Source organism: Melanaphis sacchari, unplaced genomic scaffold (assembly GCF_002803265.2).
Source record: "Melanaphis sacchari strain LSU unplaced genomic scaffold, SCAv2.0 Contig7_pilon_pilon, whole genome shotgun sequence".
NCBI lineage: Eukaryota > Metazoa > Arthropoda > Insecta > Hemiptera > Aphididae > Melanaphis > Melanaphis sacchari.
Genome location: NW_020271560.1, coordinates 6,097,036 through 6,120,921, shown reverse-complemented (window position 1 = coordinate 6,120,921; position 23,886 = coordinate 6,097,036). Strand labels below are relative to the sequence as shown.

The following is a 23,886-nucleotide window of genomic DNA, read 5'->3' as shown; positions in this document are numbered from 1 at the left end:
GCAATTTTCTACATAATTTTCTATTAAAAGTTTTCAGAAATTTTGTAACAGTAATACATTTGTATAGAAAATGTTTTATTATACCTATTACCTGTTGACATTATATAAGAATAAAATTAAAAATAACTTTTTTGTGAATCACTTAATTCATTTCACTAACTTTTCTATATTTGAACATAACTAAAATATTAAATCAATATTTAATTGATTTTTTTTAATAATATAATAATAATGTGAAAAAGCTTAAATATATAAATAGTAAAATAACCACTTTGTATAATACCTAAAAATGCAAAATCTTTAACCAAGCCTAATTTAAACAAAATATTTAAAATTTCAAGACAATAATTTTATAGCATTTAGCTTGATGATCTTAATGAATTATTGCATTCTACAATAATTATAAAGTAAATATTAAGAAATAGTTGTGCTTACTTTAAAAATTAAATATATATATATGTATTATGTATGTAAATAAGTTCAGAAAACTGAAAATACGTAGGTACACACAGTGGCGTAACTACATGGTTGCATAGGTGTGCATTGCACCGGGGCCCGGGGCCTAGACGGTCCAAAATGGGGCCCTAGAATTTTAATATTTTGTTTAAAATATATTAAAATTTTATATTTTGTTAATAATTTTAAACTATTTTATAATAAATAATATACTACGATAAAACCATAAACTTTTATATTACGAAGAGTATAAAAATACATATTATTATGTCATTTATTTCATGTAAAAATATAATTTAATTAATTATGATATATTTTATGAATTATAAATATTATAATACATAATATAATTATACATTTTATATATACGTGTAATTGTCTAATTTTATTCATATAATGATTTTTAGGGGCCATAAAATAATATTGCACATAGGCTAGAATTTTATAGTTACGCCACTGGGTACACATCAAATCGAGTTCAAACGATAGAAAACGAAATTGCAGATTTGCTGAACAAAAAAATCTGTTCTTTATCAACAAAAATACAAATTGATAACAAAAATATCTTCAATCAATTATTTCAGAACGATTGCAAGGGTACATCAATTTCGTATTTCTGCCACTTGTACTGGGTGTCGTTGACAGCACCCTTCATATGATTTAAAATTAAGGCGCCTTTAGGCCCTGTTCTATTTGGCCTAGGTATGCGTTAATCCACCACTGCTCGTACATGATTTAATTTATTTATTAATTTAATAATTACAATCATAATATTGTTACAATTTAAAATTTTAGATAATAGAAACATTATTTACAAGTTTAGTATATAATATCTGTGATAATTTAATAATTATGTTTATATGTCATTATGTCAAGGCTCAATGGTACTTATATTATATATTATATAGTATTGTATGACAATTACACATCATAGAAAATAAAATTATATTATGATTTTTTATGACTGAGCAGAGCGATGTATATAAATATAATGTAATGATTTTTGTTTATTATAACTTAACGTAAAAATGCTTAATTTTCAACTTCAGACATGGGCGTATCTAGGATTTTAATCAAGGGGGGAAATGCAGGGTGGATCCAATTGGGGATAGTGAAGGAAGCGCGCAGGGTTAGGTTAAGTTTTTTTATCTGATGACCTCGCAGCTTGATAGCAATGGCTTGAGAGTAAGCCATGAAACGAAACTAATAGTATTTTCATATTCTGTGCTAATAGTTAATAAGAATTCGATTCATTCGAATATGTGGCAGCAGCCTGACGAATTATATTATATTTTATATTATTATAATAAATAACTATAAATTTTGTTATAATTGCTTTTAGCACAATTTATATTAATATATCTAATATACAGGTACCTACGTAAAAGTTTTAAATTGCCACGAATAACATTTTAAAATTAAAACAAAACAATTAAAATTTTTATTTAACGTTTAAATAAGTAATTTTGAGAAACTTGAAATTAAATGTCTATATTAGCGACAATGTGTATAACCTACTACATTAAATTCCTAGGAATTCTATATGATATTTAAAGAAGTGTATAATTTATATATATATATTACATACATTTCATAAAATGACAAATAACAAATTGGCAATCTGTAAAATAGGGAAATTATTAGAAAAATCTAAAAAAATCAATTTTCTTTTACCATGATAAAAAAAATAATTTTATTACTACACAAAAAAAAATATTTATTACAAAGTACCAATTTAATACTAGGTACAGAATATAATACATAAAAACGAAACAAAAAAAATTAATTTGTAAATTGAATGGGTAGTAGGTTATTAATTATTATTTATTACTATTATATTATTCTAGAAAATTCAAAAATCTATGTAGTATGTAGGTATATACTTATAAGGAAAAAATACTTTTAATTATATTAACTGATAACATGGATTTAATACATTACCTAGGTATTTCCATACATTATTTGGCATTTTATGTAATGCTTAGGTAATTTAAATAATTTTATACATTTTTGGCTGTAGTTGGGATTATGTAGAGTTTCTAGACATTTTTTAAAATACGAATATTATATACATTTCCGCTAACATCTATTAAAAATAATAATCCTTGTATATTTTCTTAGATTTTATGATTTAAGTTAGAACTATTCCTGATGAATATTGTATTTAATTTTCAAGACTTAAAATAAAACAAAACATTTTTTGAATTTTTAACTACAAAATAGTATGTAATTACCGTAGTACTGCGATTTTGACAAATTTTGTAAAATTTTTAACTTTAAATGTATACTTAAAAAATCGTGCAAATACATTTTTAATATTTTTATACAGATGTAAGAACAACTTATGTGGAATCTTGTTTCAAATCTTTATGGATTTTCATCCATTCAATATATTTGTATTGTTATTTATAGAAAGAAACACTAAAAATATAAAAAAATTTGTCGTGCCTATAAATAACTGTAAAATATTTAAAACATTTTGAAAATTATATCATAATAATATATTATGCACATATATAAGTATTTTGTAAAGATTTCAAGTTTTTAGGGTTATTATTTGTTTTTAAGTTACATCAGAAAAATAAAATTGGATTTAGGTAAAAATTTTAGTTTTTTTCTCTATTTGTTGTTTGTTTTTCTAACTTCTTAAAGGTACAAACTACAAACTAGAACCAATTTTCTATCCAAAACCACTTTTAATAATGAAACATTTTGTTGACTATTTATCGTGTAGGTACCTACCACTAACAATAAGAAAAAAAAAACACACACATAATTATAAAATCAATACATTTATCGCTTTGCTTAGATCTAAAATATATTTAGATAATTAGATACATACTAATATACTTAATGATATAGATTATAGTCTTATAGGTTAACAGATTACACTTCACTCAAAATAGTCAGAATCGTTTTTCGTAGATATATAATTCAAGTTTTACATATCCAGAGACTCGCGTTTGATACCTACGGTACAATAGTCAGTAGCCAGTAGGATATCAGTTTGACCACTTTTTTTACTTTAATTTAACATTTTTATTATATGATGTTGGTTAAACCATTGATTATACAAACTGGCCCGATCCAGCCCAACTAAGTACCTGCTGATAAATGCTTTGTTGTTTATTTATTTGACACCGATTGAATATTTTCTAATAAAAATTAAAAAAAAAACATGCCGCACTCATCACCTATAAAGCTGTATCTAACTTCCCGCCATTAACACACAATATTCTATTACCGATAAGAGTGATAAGAAACGACCATAACTTACTGTGTCGAAAAAGTCATATAAATGAAAAGGTTGAGCGCCTGCGCAAGTGGAGCAATGGAACGCCCCAGATAATAAATAAATTAATAATTAAATTATTATCTTCGAGACGCATGGAATGATATGGTGGACGTTGGGCGCTTGCGTCAATCTATGGAACTATATAACTCACTTTAGAATTTTAGATAATTGAATAGTCAATAGCTGCAGGTAGTTGTCTATTTGCCAGTTGCCTACTTATTACTTAGTCATTAGTTACTACTCATTAGTTAGCTCACTAGTTTCTAGTTAGTATATAGTAGGTACATACTATATAGTTACTACTTACTGGTGTAGTGCTGTGATCGGTATGATTACTCGTCCCATTCGCCTGCAATTCGGAAATAATGAATAATAATATTTGAATGTTGCAACTGCAATATTCTACTTGATATTTCTAATTTAATATTTTATTTTTTTCCTAAATTATTACTAATTAGTGAATACTTGATACCTAGTTACTAACAGATCACTGAGGTGGAATAAAGTATTGCTGCACTTATAACTTGCAGTCAAATTATTATTATTGTAATCAAAATCCTTTTCAGATTCTCCTGAATTATCCAACATTTTACGGTCAAAGTGTGTGAAGTTCAAAATGAAACATAAAATTTGGTATGTAACCGAGTTAGAAATTATGTGCTATTTACTCTTCAGTGTTATTGCAAGTCTACAACATGAATGGCATTAAAAATATTTTTCTTTAATTAAAATGCAACTGGTTACTCTTAACTGACTAATTTTATACTAATCAATAGTAATTGTATGGAAAAATATCAAGTATAACACATTATTTAAATAATTAGTCTATGAAATCCCATTTATTGCTGTCGTCGATTTTAATTCATTCATTATGCTTTCTTTTACTATTTAGTTAAACAATTATTCCAAGTCATGGCCAATGATTGGTAAATAGTAATGATTCTATCTGTTGATACAGAAATGTGTGTGGGATGTATGTTAAGAATGACAACATTCAATTTTGAATTTTTATTGATTATTTAAAAAAAAAAATAAATACTTGGTGAAAATGCTAAGATAATGAATCAATATCTATATATTTACATTCACCATTTTATTTTTCCTGTATAAGGAGTTCATTGGACTAGAAATTTTGAAAATCGCTCATTAATTTAAATTTATTTATTAGTTTACTATTAGGCGTATGGCCATTTTCCACAATATTAGAAATTCTTATAGTTAATAGAGCTGGATATTATGTTTCTAAACAATTTTATTATTTTATGAATAATAGACATTCTTGAGTTGTACAATTAATGTTTAAAATATAACTTTAGTATGGCATCAGATTTCTTCTACCCAAATATGGGTGGAGTGGAAGAACACATATTCAATTTATCGCAATGTCTTTTAATGAAAGGATATAAAGTTATTGTCTTAACTCATTCATACCAAGATAGAGTTGGAGTACGCTACATGACAAATGGATTGAAAGTAAATCAAATATATATGTTTAGACTATTTAATACTTTTTATGAATAATAAAACCTTAATTTCAGGTATATTATTTGCCAATCAAACCATTCTATAACCAATGTGTTTTACCTTCAATGGTTTGTTCTTTACCTTTGATAAGATATGTTTTAGTTCGAGAACAAATTACTATTATACACGGGCATTCAGCATTTTCAACTTTAGCTCATGAAACAATGATGATTGGTCGTTTACTTGGCATCCAAGTAAAAATAATTCAGCAATCATGTGTAAAATAAAATAAATACAAATATTTAATTTCTAGACAGTATTCACTGATCATTCACTATTTGGATTTGCTGACACTTCAGCTATTATAACAAATAAATTTTTAGAAATGTCATTAGCTGATTGTAACCATTGCATTTGTGTATCACATATTGGGTAGTGATTAATCTAATTACTTAAATTATGTAGGTATATAATATTAAAACGATTATTTTCTAGTAAAGAAAATACAGTATTACGAGCTCGTGTTAACCATCATAGAGTTTCAGTCATACCAAATGCTGTTGATACAACAGCATTTGTTCCAAAATTGGAATTAAGAACAAAAAATAAAAGTAATTATTTGTATAGAATATAATACTAAAAATACTAATTGAAATTTAATAATTGTGTTCACAGTTACAATTGTTGTGGTTAGTCGTTTAGTTTATAGAAAAGGTGTTGATTTGTTAGCTCAAATTATTGCTGATGTTTGCTTAAAAAATCACAAGGTATTTGCTCATAAAAGAATATTAACTTTATTTACCCATTCTTAATGAAATTAATTAATACATTTTATAGGTTCAATTTATTATTGGAGGTGATGGTCCTAAACGTGAACTACTTGAAGACATACGTAACAATTTGAATATTGGTGAACAAGTAACATTACTAGGTAGCTTGGAGCATTCACAAGTATGTAATGTGCTTAATCGTGGACATATATTTTTAAATACATCCTTAACAGAAGCATATTGTATGGCTATTGTTGAAGCTGCTTCTTGTGGGTATGGTTTTAACTTTTTTCTATTGATATATATTTGATTTTGTTAATAATGCAATTTAATATTTATTATCAATTTTAAGATTAAAGATTGTTAGTACAAGAGTAGGTGGTATACCAGAAGTATTACCTCCAGAACTAATAATTTTAACTGAACCAAATGTTCCATGTAAGTCATGTTAATTTAGTGTTATAATGAATTTGTATTCATAAAATTATGTTGATAGCAATGCTGCATAAACTAAAAATAGTATTATTTGTTAAAAAAAATTTTGTTTTTTTGTATATATTGTGTTATAATTACCTAATTGTTTTACCAAAAATTATTTTAATTTTTAGCTATACTCCAAGGATTATATAAAGCTATAAATCAAGTAAATAGTGAACTCGGAGTACCACCAATTGAATGTCATCAAAAAGTGCAATCACTGTATAACTGGATGAATATTGCCAAAAGAACAGAAATAGTGTATAATATGGTATCATTAGAATCACCAAAAAGTTTAGGAAAACAATTACGCAGGTATTATACCTTAAAACTAAATTAATTAATTGTTTTATTAAAATTTAGAGTTGGCCAACGATATTAATATTGTGACTTATTTTTTGTTTTTTCAATATCGATATTGAATTAAATATTAGTGATATAGTTAAAATCCAATCTTTTCACTATATATTATATAAGTATTTAGCTATTAGTATAATAGTATATAACGGATTATTATTTAATAATTTGATTAAGCTCAATAATTATTAACTATTTGATATTTTTTGTTTTTTATTAAGTTATTTTAGTAAGTAATTTATCAATAAAACATACAGTAAAGATCTGTAATGATGAATTCATTTAATGTTTATTGTTTAATGTTATAAACATAAAATATAAATATTTTAGTATTTTATATTGATATATTGCAATACGATATTGAGAAAAACTAAACAATATTGATATTTAAAATTATATCGTTTGCTCACTCTATTAAAAACATATTATTTAAATTTTAGTTACATACCAACTGGAGTATATCCATTTCTACTGGTAGTATCATTTATGCATATATTGTTAAGACTTCTGGATTGGTTGATTCCGCGTTCAGTAAGAAACAATAATAGATTTTTGTTTAATATTGTAATTAAAAATAATTATTTATTTTTAGGATATAGATCTGGCTAAGGATTATAAAATCAAGGATAATCGTATAAATTCTAATTTGCCAGTTACTGAAGATTGATAACACACATTTTGTAAAACTTTAATTTATTCAATAAAATGTATATATTTAAATTTAACGGTTCTAAAATAAACTTATATATGGACGGATATAGTTACATATAATATTTTTAAAAGCGTGGTACAACATTAGTTTTACTTGAGAGATCAAAAGTTAAATACATTCAACAATTATTTTAATCACAATTGAGTCATTTTTAATAAACCCATTTTGAAGAACTTCATCAATGGCAACAAATTCAGTATAACCAAAAGCTCTTGGATTTAAAGAAGGAACCTCATTACCATTATTTCCGAAAGAACATCTTCTAAATGCTTCAGATTCAGCTGATGATTCCATTTTTAAGCAAATGGTTTGTATTGGATTTGTTGGATGGATTAAAGATAAAGTAATATGACCAGAAAATGGCCAAATTAAAGTATCATCATAATCACCACGCATCATGTGAATAAATAAAGAAAGATTACGATTGTCCGATGACATATTTATTCGACCACATACTCTAAAATTAAAAAAAAAATTTTTTTAAACATCTGATGTTTTGTATTGAAATAAATTACTTGTATCCAGTAGAAGATGTATAGAATCCTGGAGTATAGTATCGTGTTTGTAATGGTTTTTCTCTCATTAATTTTAAAGACTCCATAAAATTTTCAAATCTCCATATATACACACCATTACATGTAATTAATGATATTGCATTTTGAGATTGTGCAAACTCTATGATTAAATTATTAACCATTTGACTGAGTCGTTCAATATCTTTATCCTTGATAGCAGTTTTTTCATTCAGACGTTCTATATCTTTATCTTTCTCAATATTACTTTGTTCCAATACAACTATTCTTTCATATAAATTACTGTTGTAAGTAAAAATAATAATAATTAAAATTGTAAAATATAGACAAAATATAGAAATTATAAGTTTGATACCTAATTAATGTTAATATTTTAAATTTAAGGATTTTAAATGAGAAACAACATATCAACGGTACAGTTATTTACATTTTGCTTTTAAGTTATTGATGAGTATCAAATAAAAATGTATAATATAATATTTAAATAAATAAGTATATAACTCACCAAAGTAAAGCTTTTTCAGAATTAGGATCTTTGTTTGCATCCCACAGTTGTGTAGCTTCTAAAGCTTTAGAACGTGCACCATCTCTGATTTGAAATTTATTCATAAAATCAATATGAGATTTTGTAAGTAGCTAGAAATATTTATAAAATTTTAAATATCTGATTTAAAAAAAAATATTAATTAAGTTTACTTACAGTAACATGTCGATGCACACTCATAACGAGATGGTTTGATAATTCATTTTTATCTTTTATCGTATCTTTACATCCAATTAAATGAAATGGGCAGAGATTATCAGAAACTCCATTTACCTGCATTTCACAAATCAAATTAATATTATTTTAATAACTTAACTTTGATTTGAATATAATTCATGGTACTCAATTTTCTCAATAGGTATTAATTAATTCCAAAATTATTTGATATTTTAAATAAGTAAGATGAGTTAATTTGGAAGTTAAACTTCTAGGGCAGTGGTTGGTAATAGGCGGCCCGCGAAAGAAAAATAATTGGACCACAAAAAATATTTTTTTTTTAATAATGCTGGTTTTCCACACATAATATATATTTTATCTATTTTATGATGTATTTAGAGATTACGATGGTGTTTATTGTTTATTGCTATTTACAATAATAGTTGCGATAACACAACAATTATTAATTAATATCTGAGTTTTTAGTTTTTACTGGCCCTCGAAATTTTTTTTTTTTGATTTTCTGGACCTCCATAGAATTTAATTGCCGACCCCTGTTCTAGGATATAAAAATGTTAGATAATACTTATAGAAAATTACTGATTAATAATTATAATTTAAACATTTATAGAACTAACTAACTTGATTTTTACTAAATCCACATGAGGCATAATGTTGATCAGCTTCCAACAATGGTATTGTTACATTACAACCAGTATTTAAACAAGCAACTTTTTGCTCATCTATTTCTCGTTTTGTGTAGTTATCAGGAAACAAACCTTCTACAGTAAGCGGTAATAAATCAATTGGACAGATTTGACTTTTACGTCTAAAACAAAAATAATGTTGATATAGGTAAAGCAGATTATAAAAAAAAGAACAAAATTAACATTTTATACGTTATCTATAAATTTATTAAAAACATTATTTGTAATATAATAAAATATAGAACTCAACAAAAATTGTATATGTTTTAATTTTTGAAAATGATAAAACATACAATATGTATGTTTCTGAAAAACATTGACATAACTGCTATCACCGCTTATGTTATTTACTAGTGATTATTGTAAAAACGATATTTTTATGTATAATTTAAAATATATACCAATATTTATAGATTTATAACTAGTTACTTAAGAGTTATGTTAGTAACCTAATAATTTTTTTATCATTGATGTTTGGTAAAAGACATTATTACTTAGATATTATGATTTATTGTAACATATATAATTATTAAATATAAACATAGGTAAGTTTAGAACCTAGGTGTTTTATTCAGCAAAAAAATCTATATAATAACTTTGTTATAAATGTTGATGTATTTGGATTCTAAGTAATATAAAAAACTAGGGTTAGTAATCTAAGACGTCAAGTGTTTTAGAAATCAATAGAACACAATAGTTAAAAACAGTATGATCCATAAATAATAACTAAATAAATAATTAAATACATAATTTATTTTGTTTTAACTTACTTAAGCCATGTACTTATACACTCAGAACAAAATCGATGTCCACATCTTGTCAGCATTGGATCTTTTAGACAATTAAGGCAAATAGAACATTCAAAGCGAGGATCTATTAACGACAGCATTTTTTTTTTTACCTGTGAAAATGACAATATCAATGTGTATAACAAAATATATAATATATTATTAAAAAAATTAAATATACAAAACAATTTTTAATATAAGGTATAAAAAATTGCATAGGTATTCAATTATTTTTAATAAATTATAGGTATTGTATAATGCAATATATTATATACCAATTTAGCATTCAGTAAATATAACAATATATTTTATTTTTTATTCTTTTAATAACAAATAATATTTTAATGGTGTTATAACAAATTGAAGTATTATTTTTTATTTTTTTTATAAATGTACAGTACTTAACAAATACCAATCATTGGAGATTTGTGATTTACAAATATTGAGCTAATCATAAATGCTTTGTATGCTAAGGAACAGCTTTTATGTAATAAATATTTAATACCTCATAAAAAATAAGGTTTGGTAAAAATTATAAATATTTTGAGAACTTTAATTGAAAAACAATTAAATATTTAGGGCAATAATTTAAAATTTTAAATAATAAAAAAAATTGTAAAATTTTGAAAATCGGTAGATAAAATAATTGCGACAATATAAAATGAATATAGTTGATAATATCTATTATTAAATAATAAATATCTATAATAATCACTTGTAGCTCTTATAACGATTTATAATTCAAAACATAATTTCATCAGCAATGAAGTTTAAACGCGTAAAAATCATAATTTGCATACAAAATAACATATTAAATGCATACGAGTGCATAATCAATTGTCAATTGTATTGTACAAGGATAGTAGGCTATGTAGATACATCATACATACCAATGTGAACGAAAACAAAACGTACTACGTGGTGGGCTTAAACTTTAGTATAACACTAGCTACTAGCCGTAGAGTCAAGAAGGTGCTAGGTGGACACTGTGATTATTTATCATAATAATAACTATCACGACGAATACTATTTACATTATAAAGTAGATAATAACTATTTTTTTATAATAAACAATATTAACAACATAATAATTTAATAACAATATCGGTGAAAACTAAAAAGCTTCACCGCAGATTGAGAATTGAAATCATTATCTGGTATTTACCATTATGGCACAATCATGATTTAAGATAGTCTATCATAAATCTAATTCGTATTTTGAATTTTGAATTTGAGGTATCGTAAATCGTTTAGTAGACGCGATATTATTTTTTTATCTACTCTACTTCCAAGTTTCTTACTATTTTGTTTTTGTGTGTAACTCAGTATCGATTTTAGAAAGAAACATGTGAGACAACATAAAAACCTAAAAATCCCTTTAACTTTATTATCTTGATATTAAATGTAAAATTATTTTAAAATTATCTTATCAATACCACTCAATAGTCAATACCTAATTTTTTTTTAATTTAAAATAATATATTACGATATTACTGATTATTTTTGATGTTTATTATTTAAAAATTTATAAATGCTAATATTTTATATATTTACTAAAATTATATACTTTTTGACTTACTATAAATAAAAATTAGCCCCCTCCATTTCATATTCCTAGATTTGCGCTTAATTTGGTTAAGTTATTTTGTTGACAAAAATATTGCATAGTTTATTATACTGTAGTAATTAGTAATTCAAATTCTATGTTCGTGTGATGTTCCTATGTTATAATAATTCGATTGCGGGAGGAAACGTATGAATCAAACAGGCATAAGGGCATTAAGATTTGCAAAACATGTACCACGTAAAATAAAATAAATTAATAAATATTAAATAATAATATTTTATGTTACAAATATTACGATAGTATTATATCATAAAAGTTAAATATTATTATATTACAGTAATACAGTATTACATACGCATAATGCACATTATTAATAATATTAATCACGTATTCTTTTGCGCGTGCGCATACATACAAACGCACGCGCTAATCGCACTGACAGTCGTAGTATGCGCGTATCATATTATTATTATTATTACTATTCGAGCGCGGAACGAAAAATCATCGTACTTCACAGACACAAACAGAATATAGTTGATAGCAATAATAATATAATTATTATATCATCTCGCCTTATATTGTGTTATAATAATCATCCTATTATGATTACTATTTAATAACAGATAAGTAAACAATAATAGTCATTAGTTTTGTATTATTGACTGTATAACAATTAAATAGCGCGAGACAAATTTTATTGTTATTATTACGAATCGATTTCCCGTGTAAACGTCGCGTAGGTGTTGCCGTCGTTGCGAACACTCGTCACCGATGGCGCGTTCGTTCATCGTCGCTGCACAGTGCACAACCGCTGTCGCACATCTTTAACGCTAGTCGTCGCGACAATCAGTGACCGAAAAACTATACCGATCATCGCATCTGTGATCTGTTTACCAATACGTCGTCACTACAGTTTCAACTCGCCATCGCTTGTCAGGCTATCGTTGGCGCTTACCATACGCGATAGACGTTCTTACAAAGGCATTGCTCTCTAGCCAGATACTCGCTGTTGGCCTAGCATGACGCTGGACTACAATATAGCTAGCCGTGCAGCTCAACTCATCGAACGTTTGACCAGCACTGGTGAAAACGACGTTGATCGCAAGTTATATGACGAAATCGAAAACATCTGCAAGTAAGTGTCAAAATCTTATGCCAAAAAAGCTCAAAAACATAACTCGTATATTTACTCGTACAATTATATCGTCTACCACTATTATTACTGTCAATCACCACCATCACTACTACTTCTAGCACCACCACTATCCATAACTGCATAATAGTAATCTTGTTTAATTCTTACAATCGTCGTTAAAATGCAGAGAAACATTGTCTCGTAGTATTACTCTATAAAAACATACATGTCACCATGTCGCACCGTCAACCCAATCCTGAGTGTCACCCTGTTTAGCAGCTATTGTAAATAGTCATAATCGTTCAATAAAAAATATTATATTATTATTGTAATATATTACTCTTGATATACCTATTAAAATAACTATGGATAAGAACAATGTTGAATCAGATTCTGTTACCCGAGGTAATCTTAGACAACCAACCAGGGTGTTTAAGAAAAGCTCGCCAAACGGTAAAATTACAGTTTACTTGGGCAAAAGAGATTTTGTTGATCACATCACCAATGTTGACCCTATCGATGGTGTAGTTTTGGTTGATCCCGATTACGTTAAAGGAAGAAAGGTATTTGGCCATGTTTTAGCCGCTTTTCGATATGGCCGCGAAGACTTAGATGTGTTGGGCTTGACTTTTCGAAAAGATCTTTATATAGCATCTGAACAAATATATCCTGTTGGTAATATACGGACTCCAACTAGGCTACAAGAACGTTTGATCAAGAAACTTGGTCCAAATGCTATACCATTTTATTTTGAATTGCCACCACATTGTCCAGCATCTGTTACGCTGCAACCAGCTGCAGGTGATACAGGAAAACCATGTGGAGTAGACTATGAGTTCAAAGCATTTGTTGGCGATACAGCTGAAGACAAACCTCACAAGAGAAACTCAATAAGACTGGCTATTAGAAAAATTATGTATGCTCCCAAAAAAGAGGAAGTACAACCATCAGTTGAAGTATATAAAGAATTTGTTATGAGCCCAAACAAGTTATACTTAGAAGCATCCTTGGACAAAGAGCTTTACTACCACGGGGAAAGTATATCAGTAAATGTCCACATAGCTAATAATTCTAATCGAACTGTAAAAAAAGTAAAAGTGTTTGTTAGACAATTTGCTGATATATGTCTGTTTTCCACTGCCCAATATAAATGTACTGTTGCTGAATTAGAGAGTGAAGACGGTTGCCCTGTTGGTCCTGGTTTCACTTTGTCTAAAGTATATACTGTAAAACCTACTTTGCACAACAACAAAGATAAACGTGGCCTAGCTTTGGACGGGCAGTTAAAGCATGAAGATACAAATCTTGCTTCTTCTACAATAGTGAGCAATCCTTCACAAAAAGAAAATCTAGGGATTATTGTTCAATATAAAGTGAAGGTAAAACTTTGCTTAGGCGCTTTAGCAGGAGAATTGACAGCTGAACTTCCATTTATTTTGATGCACCCCAAGCCTGAAGAGGAAGTACTTCCAATAGCCAATAATGTTGTAAACTCTGGTACAGCAATTGATGACAACGGAGTACGTGTTGATAATTTGATTGAATTAGATGAAGAAAGCCCTGCACCATCTCATGATGAAGATATAATTTTTGAAGATTTTGCTCGTTTACGATTAAAAGCTGGTAACGATTAATTTAAATAACTATGTAAATCTGGATGAATTTATGAATTAATTTATTGTTCAGTCTAAAGTATAAGTAAATAATACATAAATCTACTGGATGTCTCTATCAAATAGAATAACAGTACGTTTATTCTAATTGTATAGATTTCAATGGAAATCATGAATATTCCTATAACTGATAGAAATTGATTTCTATGATAACTGATAAAAGATCAATGCAGTTATAAGATTTTTTTAATTTTTTGTCGGAACTTAGTGCGCTATACTGTTAACATTGATCTATTTATTTAGAGCCCAAGGATAGGGTTAAAATTTATCATTTAATTTATTAAATTTTTTATTATAAAGTATTCAGTACATCATCCATTAGACTTTTAATGTTATTTTTGTAGCTTAATTAATTATTACCAAATTATATAAAAATTCACTACTAATTTAATGTTATAATTCTGTAATTTTTATTAAAACTGATTAAAATATTTATATACCTAATAATTATTTTGTTGGTATTTAATTTATTAATAAACTGTTTAGGTATAATAATAAACTAAAATTTAGGAAATTTATTATTTTTAATAATCTGTAATTTATTGAATAGATACTATATACAAAACCTGTTTTAATAATATTAGGTTTCAAAAAAAATACATTTTTAATAAAACATTAATTGGAAATTGTACAATATTCTTTTATTTTTTATTACTAATAATTTTTTATGGTTAAATGTATAATTTTGCATTTTAAAGTTTATTTAATATGCTTACACAAATAGTTCTAACATTCCTTCAATTGTTAAACATCAAATCAATCATATTTCAATTTATTTTCTTGTGTATTTTTTTTAACTGTAATAGGTATTTTATTTCTTTAAAAAATCTATATTATAATTATAAATTATTATTCAATATGCTAAAATGTTTATTTCAATATACAACCCTAAAAATTGAGCAAGTTCCTACCTAAAATATATTTTCTAGGTAGTTTAATATATAATCAATACCTATTAATACTCAAGTGCAGCACACCAGCATTTTTATTTGTGCCAAAATGTTTTCACTTTTGTGTTTAATAACAATAATAATTTTGTTTATTTTTGTGAATTATTATTTTCTATTTAGATTTAATGGCCAGTACATATTTGTAATTAATTTATATAAATTATTTATTCCACGGCATTAGCTTACCTGTATGTAGTATAAAAGATTCTTTAGGTTACCAAACATCTAAGCAATTTATATTTTTTCAATTATGTTTTGACAATCGAATTAGGTATAAGATTTTGAATATATTAAGTTGAATTGTTGTTAAATAATTTATGTAATTGAATAATGTATAATAATTAATAGGCAAATTATCTGTGTGTATTGTGATTTATGTATTGAAAGTAATCTTAAGATAAACTTAGTTAGTTGAACATAACCAGTAATATTCTATGATCTTAACTTTTTTTGACAGGGTTTTTTTTTAAATTTTTTTTTTTTTTTTATTGTCACTATTAACAATTGGATTTGTCAACATTTTGGTACTGTTAATTATAAATTATAATCATATTTAATGTAAAATTGATATATGGATCTTTAATTCTTGAACTGACAATTATTGCTGATTGTTATTATTTTGTTTGTGTTTGTCCAATTATTTTATTTGTTAAAATTTTGGCTTCTTTTGAACAAAAAAAAAAATAAAATAAATTATGGTGAATACTATTTATATTATGTTTAATATCAATTTATAAAACACAAATACAATTTTAGACTTAATTAAATTACTTCAGTATTTATAAATTATATTCTATTCTTTCTCTGTTAAATTTCAGTAAACTTATCTTAACCAATTATATTTTCAATTAGATTTTCATACAATTTTATTTAAAAATAAGTGTTAAATTAAAATGCATGATTACACTTTTTGTTAATTTAATTTCTCATGTTGATTGTAAACACAATTAAAGTTCACTTTTATAGGTTTATTATGTTTTTGTTTTGTTTTGTAACAGTCTAGTCCTTTAAAACAGTTAATATTAATAACCTCGTAGAATAATTTTTACCTTTTTTATGATATTAAGTCCAAATCTTACAATAAAATGTATTGTATCAAAATAGCATGTATTTAGATGTATTATTCCTAATACCCTAGTTTGTAATTTTCTTATGAGCATAATTAAATTGTTTTTCTAGTTAAAGAATCTGAAAAATCAGAATATAATTTAAAACATATTGAGATGTATAATATAATAGCTAAAAAAATTGTTTATTTTAAGAATAATTACCTAACTATTTTTACACAATATACTTGCATTAAACATTTTGTTAAGCTTTTTAATAAATATGCCTTACTGAAGTAGATATTTAATTAATTTTAATTAATTAGATTTGGCTCTGGTTTAAATAAATTTGCAAAACAGGGTGAAGCAAAGAAAAGATATATTTTTTTTTTTTTTGATGGTGGTGCTTTAACCGAACCTTAACTAAAATAGCGTTTAATTTGTATTAATCATTCTATATCTACATCAATTCATTTTTATTTAATTAATAATTCTAAATGAGATAATATTTTTTTTCCATTTTATGCACAATTATTGAATCTGATATGAAACTAAGGCATTGAAGTATATCTATATGATTACTTTTATAAAAATAATCTTCAGATATTTGTTCTTATGCACATTCTTAAAAATAATTCAAATACATATCAAATAAAAAATGTTAAAAGCAATATCTATTGACATTATTTTGTTAGGCGAGTAAAACCTCGGAGTCATTACCTTAAATAAAATATGTAAATCCTAATTTTTATGTTAATTACTTTTTAGGTTTAAAATTAATTATTTTAATGTATGGAATGATTTGTATGTGACTGTAATGTTCCATTTGTATGAAACGTATTAGATTTTGGAGTAGAATGTAAAATAATATTGTAAAAAAACATAATCAATAATGACAACAAATGATTATTAGGTTACCTATTACTTTTGGTTGACATAACTAAACTATTAACTTGTATTAATTTATTATATAAACAGTTATACATATTTAGTATTTACCATCTTTAATTATATTGTAAAACATATTTATTTATTTATCTAAGTGATGTTTTTAGCTTTAAAGCGTGGCTTTTTTAGAACAATTAGGTACCTATAGCTTATAATATATATTACCTTATACCATTTCCACTTATAATTCAAATTTTGTGATCAATACTATATTGTGGTTAATAAAAATATAAATCTATAAAAAAAACTTTTTTATGATATATTTTATTATTATGTAGTATGTACCTACCTATTTATTAAATATTTGTTAGGTACTTATCCTACTATACATCATAATATTTATAATAGTGTGTAAAAGTAAAATATAAAATTAAAATCTCCTGGTCTTCGATTTTAATATTGAAACACAACAACACGCTCGAATTATGATATTGAGCAAAGCTTGGTCATTGAAATATAATTTCATATTGATCGAACATTGTTGAAATTTTGGAGTCTATTGGATACTATTGGTGTATCACCTGTCGTCAATTTTCGATTAGCTTATGTTTAAGACACTTTTAAAGCTCAAATTCATTACAACACTACCCAAGAAAAGAATTTAATGGTCGTGAGATAAATTAATGTATTGCTTATTCGCATTATTCAGCAGAATCTACAATCATAAAAGTTTACGTACGAAAATGTATGAAAGTTATTTATTAAAATAAATCTGTGAGGTCTACCTACATAATAATTATAGTAGCTTACGAGTTATAAATACAAGTTATTCGTCTAAATGAAAGCTGTTTTGATAATTAAGATTTAAGATTGATGTATTTTGTGATATAATCACGTTGTTCATTGAAAATTGAAATCTTACGCGATTATTATTTCTAATTGAAAAAAAATCGGCTTTATCAGTATGACATTATGACGTATAGGTGCGAGATACAATATCGTATTATGCGTAATAGGTATTGCATAATACAATTAATACTGTTGGTGAAAATGCAAAATATTGTACCTGAAATGAATTACGAGTATGTTATTATAACATTTTAAGGTACACTACTGCGTGATTGTATATGATTTTTAATTTCTATTCAATGCAAAGATGTATATATATATATATTATATTAATAATATTTTATTGAAATAGTGGGGTACTCACGTCATATGATAGTCACTAGAATGTATTGTGCATATTTGAGTTTGTATTATTATTATTATACTCTGTATGTTTTAATTAAGTCCAGAACGCAATGGCAGGAAGTACCTACTAACACAATTATTAACTGTTGCCAAAAATTGAGCGTCTGTAATCTGTTTATTAATTGAGTTTTATAAATCCTTCGATAAACTACAGTTTGTTTTTTTCAAGGCAAATTTAAATTATCAACATGTGTTTTCATTGATTTAATTATTATTAAAATATTCCGAAGAGCAGTAGAGTGCCTCCTTCCTCAAAAACCAATATCTGTATGCAGATAATTTATATATGATATTATACATTTATTTTATTTTTTACGTTTTATTGTAGTTATATCATTAGTAACACCTAAGTAGGAAGGTTACAATTTATTTCTTTATACAATATAAATAACTCTCCTTTATAAATTGTTTTAAAAATATTTTTTATCAAGTCGTATTATATGAATATTTTCGATCTGAATAAACAAAAAAAAAATCTTGGCGTCAATTATTGTGTTTTTAATATCGTGGTTCATGGTATAAAAACTGCAGTTTTATCGACATTATTCAACAGACGGGTTTGTGGTATTGTCCTTGAACGCCCTGTTGAAATGTCGAATCTTGACAATAAACTAAAAAATATTAAATTGTATAAGCTTTTGTTGAGGGAGTATAAAATTTATAGGTATGTCAAAGTGAAATGAAATTCTCGTTCAACAAGGTAAGAAAATACACCTTCACGTAACACGAACAAATATCGAAAACAATTTAACCTAAGATAATAATTTGGTATAGATTGTAGACGGTTAACTTTATTGGTTTCTAGATATTATATACAAATATATACAATATACAATATTATGTATCTAAGATGCTACGATTTAATGTTGTAATTTGTAGCTGCAGAAAAAAATGGTCTATTAACATTATATTGCAAGTAAGTAAGCATATAGTGATATTAGTGATGACTGGTGATATAATAATCGAAGGAGTACAACGAATTTGTAGGTATCTACCTATAAAAAAAAACATAAAACCCGTTAATATTTTGTATAGTGAGTCCGTCTATGGTAAAATTTAATATATAATTGGCACCAATCTTATTATTATAATAATATCTAAAAATAATAATTTAATGTCTTTAAAAATATTATTTTTTTTTTTACAAAATTGAATATAAAACAGCACTTTGAAAAATAAATTTTTATGTTTTTAGCAATTTTTATCATCATTATTTATTAAGTTGCTTATTTTTTTGAATGATTATAAACGTATTTTTTTAATTTAGTTTTCAAAACTGAATATATTCTGAGAATTTTGACGTATAAAAATATTTTATGTTTTAGATGAAGAAAGTTGTGATATGATATTACAATATGATATTTGTATTTTGTAATTTTATTCATTATTCGATTTTTTCATCAAAATTTTCAAAAAAATATTCTGCTTTTGGATGTGAAATAAAAAAAATGAATCAGCGGGGTTCCTGCCCTGGATCTTGCCCATTTGTATGACATTTTGGGCCTCGCGTTTATAAAATTATACATTATTTAATACTATAGAAAAAGGTTTTTACTATATAGGCTTTGTCTAAAAAAATTTGCCCTAAGCCTCGCTTCAGGCCAGCTTTGAGTTACCTTTCTGCTGTATAGTATAGGTGTCGAGTGAGTCACTGTAAGGTATGTGTTAAATTTGAGCTCAATATTTTATCGTTATAATTTATAATTATAACATACTATCATTCATAATTATACTATTGTATACGAAAAATTATGATGAATTTATCAGCTTGCTATATCACTAAGTACATTTTATGATAGGTTTTTAATATTGAAATTTAAATAATTTATTTTATTGTTAGTATTAAGGAAGAAAGATTTAATTATTTTACCATGTTATATTATATTATTAGCTTTAGTCAGTATACCAACTTATTGTACAACTATAGTGTATAATTTATTGTAATAGGTTTATGGTCTAAATATGTGATTTTGACAAAATTTTGATTTTACATGTCTATAAAAAATAATTATGTTAATATATAATATCAAATATATATATTATATTAATCTGCTAAAAATCTAAAACTTACGCTGTTATAATTTATAAAAATAAAAATAATTATAATGAAAAAAATTGCAAACAATTTTTTTTCAAAAATGTTGGTTTGGATTTTTTATTATTATTTCAGGGCTTGCTGTAGAGCATATTTTAAGAAATTTTTATGCGGTGGCGCTATCATTATAAGTCATAGTGATTTTAATTGGGGGAGGAGAAGCAGTTGATAACCTCTTTTTTTTGCTATTTTCATTTTATAGTAAAACTTACAGCCCATTCTTGCCGGGTATATTTTATGTCCTACTTTGATATGGATTACGAGGCACATTCATTAGACACTAGGACTAGGTAGCACTAATTTTTCACTAGGTGGTACTCATGCCATCTATTTTGTATGTTAAAATATGCTCTGGGGCTTGGAAATTATAGCATTAAAATAATGCTAATATTATTTAATCTTATTATTAAATAAGAATATTTAATGCTTTATATAAGAATAGAAAATATGTAAAATAAAATTGTTAACAAAACATTTTTTTTTTTTTCAAAATAATTTTTAAGTTTTTTTTAATTCTATAAATTTTATATTTTTCACAGAATCTAGTGGTAGGTATTTAGGGAATTAGGTAATTGGTCCCGCTCTGAAACATAGATACGACGAATCCGATAATTGCAATAAGATGAGTCTGAAATGATTTGAAGAATAACCAAATCAATGAAAACGATTGGAATTATCTAATAATGAGATTAGTGATAACAATCGATAGATAACGTAATTACTATTTGAGAATAAAATACATGGTTTTATTATATAAAAATATGTCTATAAATAGTATTTAAAATTCTAAACCCATAAAAATTAGAGTTAAAAGTCATAAATATGTAAAAATTAACAAAATAAAATTTAGTATAGATATACCAAGAAAGTATTAAACAAATTCGTATCACACTTTTGATGTTTTTGAATTACCAAAAAATGTATGCATTTGTTAGAATTTTCTAGTCCTTGTTATCATTATGTATTTTATACGTTAAATTTAATCGAGAGGATAAAATACATTATAATATTATATATATATATCTGTTGTGCGTTTGTCGTGCATTTTCTTATTATATACGATGTGTTTTTGCTTATACCTATATATAAAATATGTTACCAGTTTTATTATAAATTTACAAGTATAGAAACTTGTTATTTTTTTGAGTTGTAATAGTTGTATACTCATGGATACTAAAGGTCGATTAGACTCTATCAACTACATAGGTACTAATAATAAATAGTACAATGTTTGAAATATTTTAATAATTTTAAGCTTGACAATTTTTCAAATTTTTTATTTTTTATAATTGTTAATAAAAATGTATTCGCTGTATTAATATTCATAGAAATTGTATACAAGACTTCATAAAAGTTCTTATTTCTGTTTAAAAATATTAAAAATACATTAGCATACCTTTTTTTTATGCAATTTAAGTTAGAATTTTGATGAAATTCATCAAAATTGTAATAAATTGCATACTAATTTGTTGTAGTTGGAAATTCATCAAAACTTTTCTTTTACATTTAAGTCTTGAAAATAGAATATACTATTTATCAAAAGTAGCTTATACTGAAAATATAAAATCTAAAAATATATAAAGACAATTATTTTTTATTAATATTTGAAAAATTTCAAATTTGAGCAAAATGATGTAATTTAACGATGAATAATGATGTTAATTATTTTGTTAGGAATGAAAAATATTTTGTGGGGTAACTTAAAACTTTTGTTTATTATATTATTATAAATTTTACTACACGCAATGACATTTTTGATTTATTTTAAAATATTATCTATTTATGGTATGAACCTATTTTTGCTATTTTACGGCATTTACAGAAAGATGCTATTAAATTTAGATTTATATAAATCGATATAATATGATATATTATGTAAATGCATATTATTATTATTATAATTAAATAATGCATTATTCAAGAACTAATGATGTCAATTTACTATAATATTAAAAGTAAAATTAATAGTTTTAATTACTATATTAAAAAAACATGACACGAAATATGAAAATATAGGCTGAAAGACTGTTTCAACTTAGAATCGTTTTTCGTATATGATGATATATCTTTGAATTCAACTTTAATTCATCTATTAAAGGATTCATTCAATATCTAATGTATAGTAGAGCTGTATGCATTTACTTACCGACTACCATTTTCTCATGTATATTTTTAAACACATATTTTATTCACAGTTACAACTTATATTTTGTATTATTTTAAACGTAAAGTTGGTATTAATTGATTTTAAGTTATTAGAGAAAAATTTATGACTTAAAAATATATATGTACATATTATGTGTAATTTATATAGAGTTACACTAAAAAACAATTTATGTATTAAAGTATTTTTTAGAAAATTCCATGATATTAGTGGTGGAAAAATCGATTTTCATATAACTATTAACTACACAATTAAATCGCGTGAAAATGTCTTCAACATTATGACCCCTAAAAATGCATTAATAGAAAGGACTAACAAAAAATATTGTTCATAATCTATTATTAAGATAAACATATAATTATTTATAATTAATATTTATTAATTATATTATTAATTTATTAATATTACATAATGAACATAATTCGCTTTTGAAAATCCTGCAATTTATTTTTGGTAGAGCTAAATTTAGCATTTTAATAAATTGAAATTTATTTCAATAATAATTCAAAATATTCAAGAATATTGAAATTATAATTTCAATGTAAATTTATTTTGTCAAAATTGAATTTTTAAAAAATAAATTGATTAGTAAAATCAGAGATTAGTCTACAAAATATATATTATTTTTTTTTTTTTTTAACATTTATTAGAATATATACAATCTGTAATAATGGTTACAATAAGCATATGGGTTGAAAATACAATTGTTGTGAATGCGTGAGGTGAGTAGCAACCCAGCGGTAACACTCGACATGATATTTAAGGTGAATTTTACATTACATTATGTACATTTTACTTAAGTATATACATATTTTTTTTATATTTTTTTTTCTCTTATTTATTTAATTTAAAGTA

General features: G+C 24.9%; 4 protein-coding genes across 10 annotated transcripts in view; 3 read left to right on the top strand and 1 right to left on the bottom strand.

Annotated features, from left to right (window-relative positions):
• The first annotated feature begins 3,803 nt into the window (after positions 1-3,803).
• Positions 3,804-7,544, top strand: LOC112601722 (phosphatidylinositol N-acetylglucosaminyltransferase subunit A). 3 transcript variants are annotated; one of them, XM_025349472.1, is made up of 12 exons: positions 3,804-3,940; positions 4,318-4,384; positions 5,068-5,224; positions 5,290-5,469; positions 5,529-5,647; positions 5,711-5,826; positions 5,891-5,982; positions 6,053-6,258; positions 6,338-6,423; positions 6,594-6,777; positions 7,260-7,350; positions 7,412-7,544. In XM_025349472.1, exons 2-12 carry the CDS (start codon positions 4,368-4,370, stop codon positions 7,484-7,486), a joined length of 1,323 nt encoding a protein of 440 aa, XP_025205257.1. In that variant the 5' UTR covers positions 3,804-3,940; positions 4,318-4,367; the 3' UTR covers positions 7,487-7,544. The 3 variants fall into 3 exon arrangements, with proteins under 3 accessions (XP_025205257.1, XP_025205258.1, XP_025205256.1); XM_025349473.1 differs by lacking the exon at positions 3,804-3,940 and adding an exon at positions 3,947-4,246; XM_025349471.1 differs by lacking the exon at positions 3,804-3,940 and adding an exon at positions 3,947-4,256.
• Positions 7,545-11,561, bottom strand: LOC112601724 (TNF receptor-associated factor 6). 5 transcript variants are annotated; one of them, XM_025349476.1, is made up of 7 exons: positions 11,421-11,561; positions 10,242-10,367; positions 9,407-9,593; positions 8,765-8,881; positions 8,570-8,700; positions 8,047-8,346; positions 7,545-7,988 (listed from the first exon to the last, which is right to left on the bottom strand). In XM_025349476.1, exons 2-7 carry the CDS (start codon positions 10,358-10,360, stop codon positions 7,640-7,642), a joined length of 1,203 nt encoding a protein of 400 aa, XP_025205261.1. In that variant the 5' UTR covers positions 10,361-10,367; positions 11,421-11,561; the 3' UTR covers positions 7,545-7,639. The 5 variants fall into 5 exon arrangements, with proteins under 5 accessions (XP_025205261.1, XP_025205259.1, XP_025205263.1 ...); XM_025349474.1 differs by having other exon boundaries at positions 10,242-10,372; positions 11,425-11,561; XM_025349478.1 differs by lacking the exon at positions 11,421-11,561 and adding an exon at positions 11,150-11,396 and having other exon boundaries at positions 10,242-10,372.
• Positions 11,562-12,464: 903 nt separating this feature from the next.
• The window catches only part of LOC112601911 (UV-stimulated scaffold protein A-like), a 29,283-nt gene continuing 17,861 nt past the window's right edge, over positions 12,465-23,886 (top strand). Inside the window, exon 1 of the mRNA XM_025349791.1 lies at positions 12,465-12,961. Within this exon, the coding sequence (XP_025205576.1) occupies positions 12,846-12,961 (116 nt within the window). The 5' untranslated portion in view covers positions 12,465-12,845. The remainder of the gene's footprint in view (positions 12,962-23,886) is intronic.
• LOC112601912 (arrestin red cell) lies at positions 12,873-14,967 on the top strand. The gene has a single exon (XM_025349792.1). The coding sequence runs from the start codon at positions 13,327-13,329 to the stop codon at positions 14,593-14,595; it is 1,269 nt and encodes a 422-aa protein (XP_025205577.1). The 5' UTR covers positions 12,873-13,326; the 3' UTR covers positions 14,596-14,967.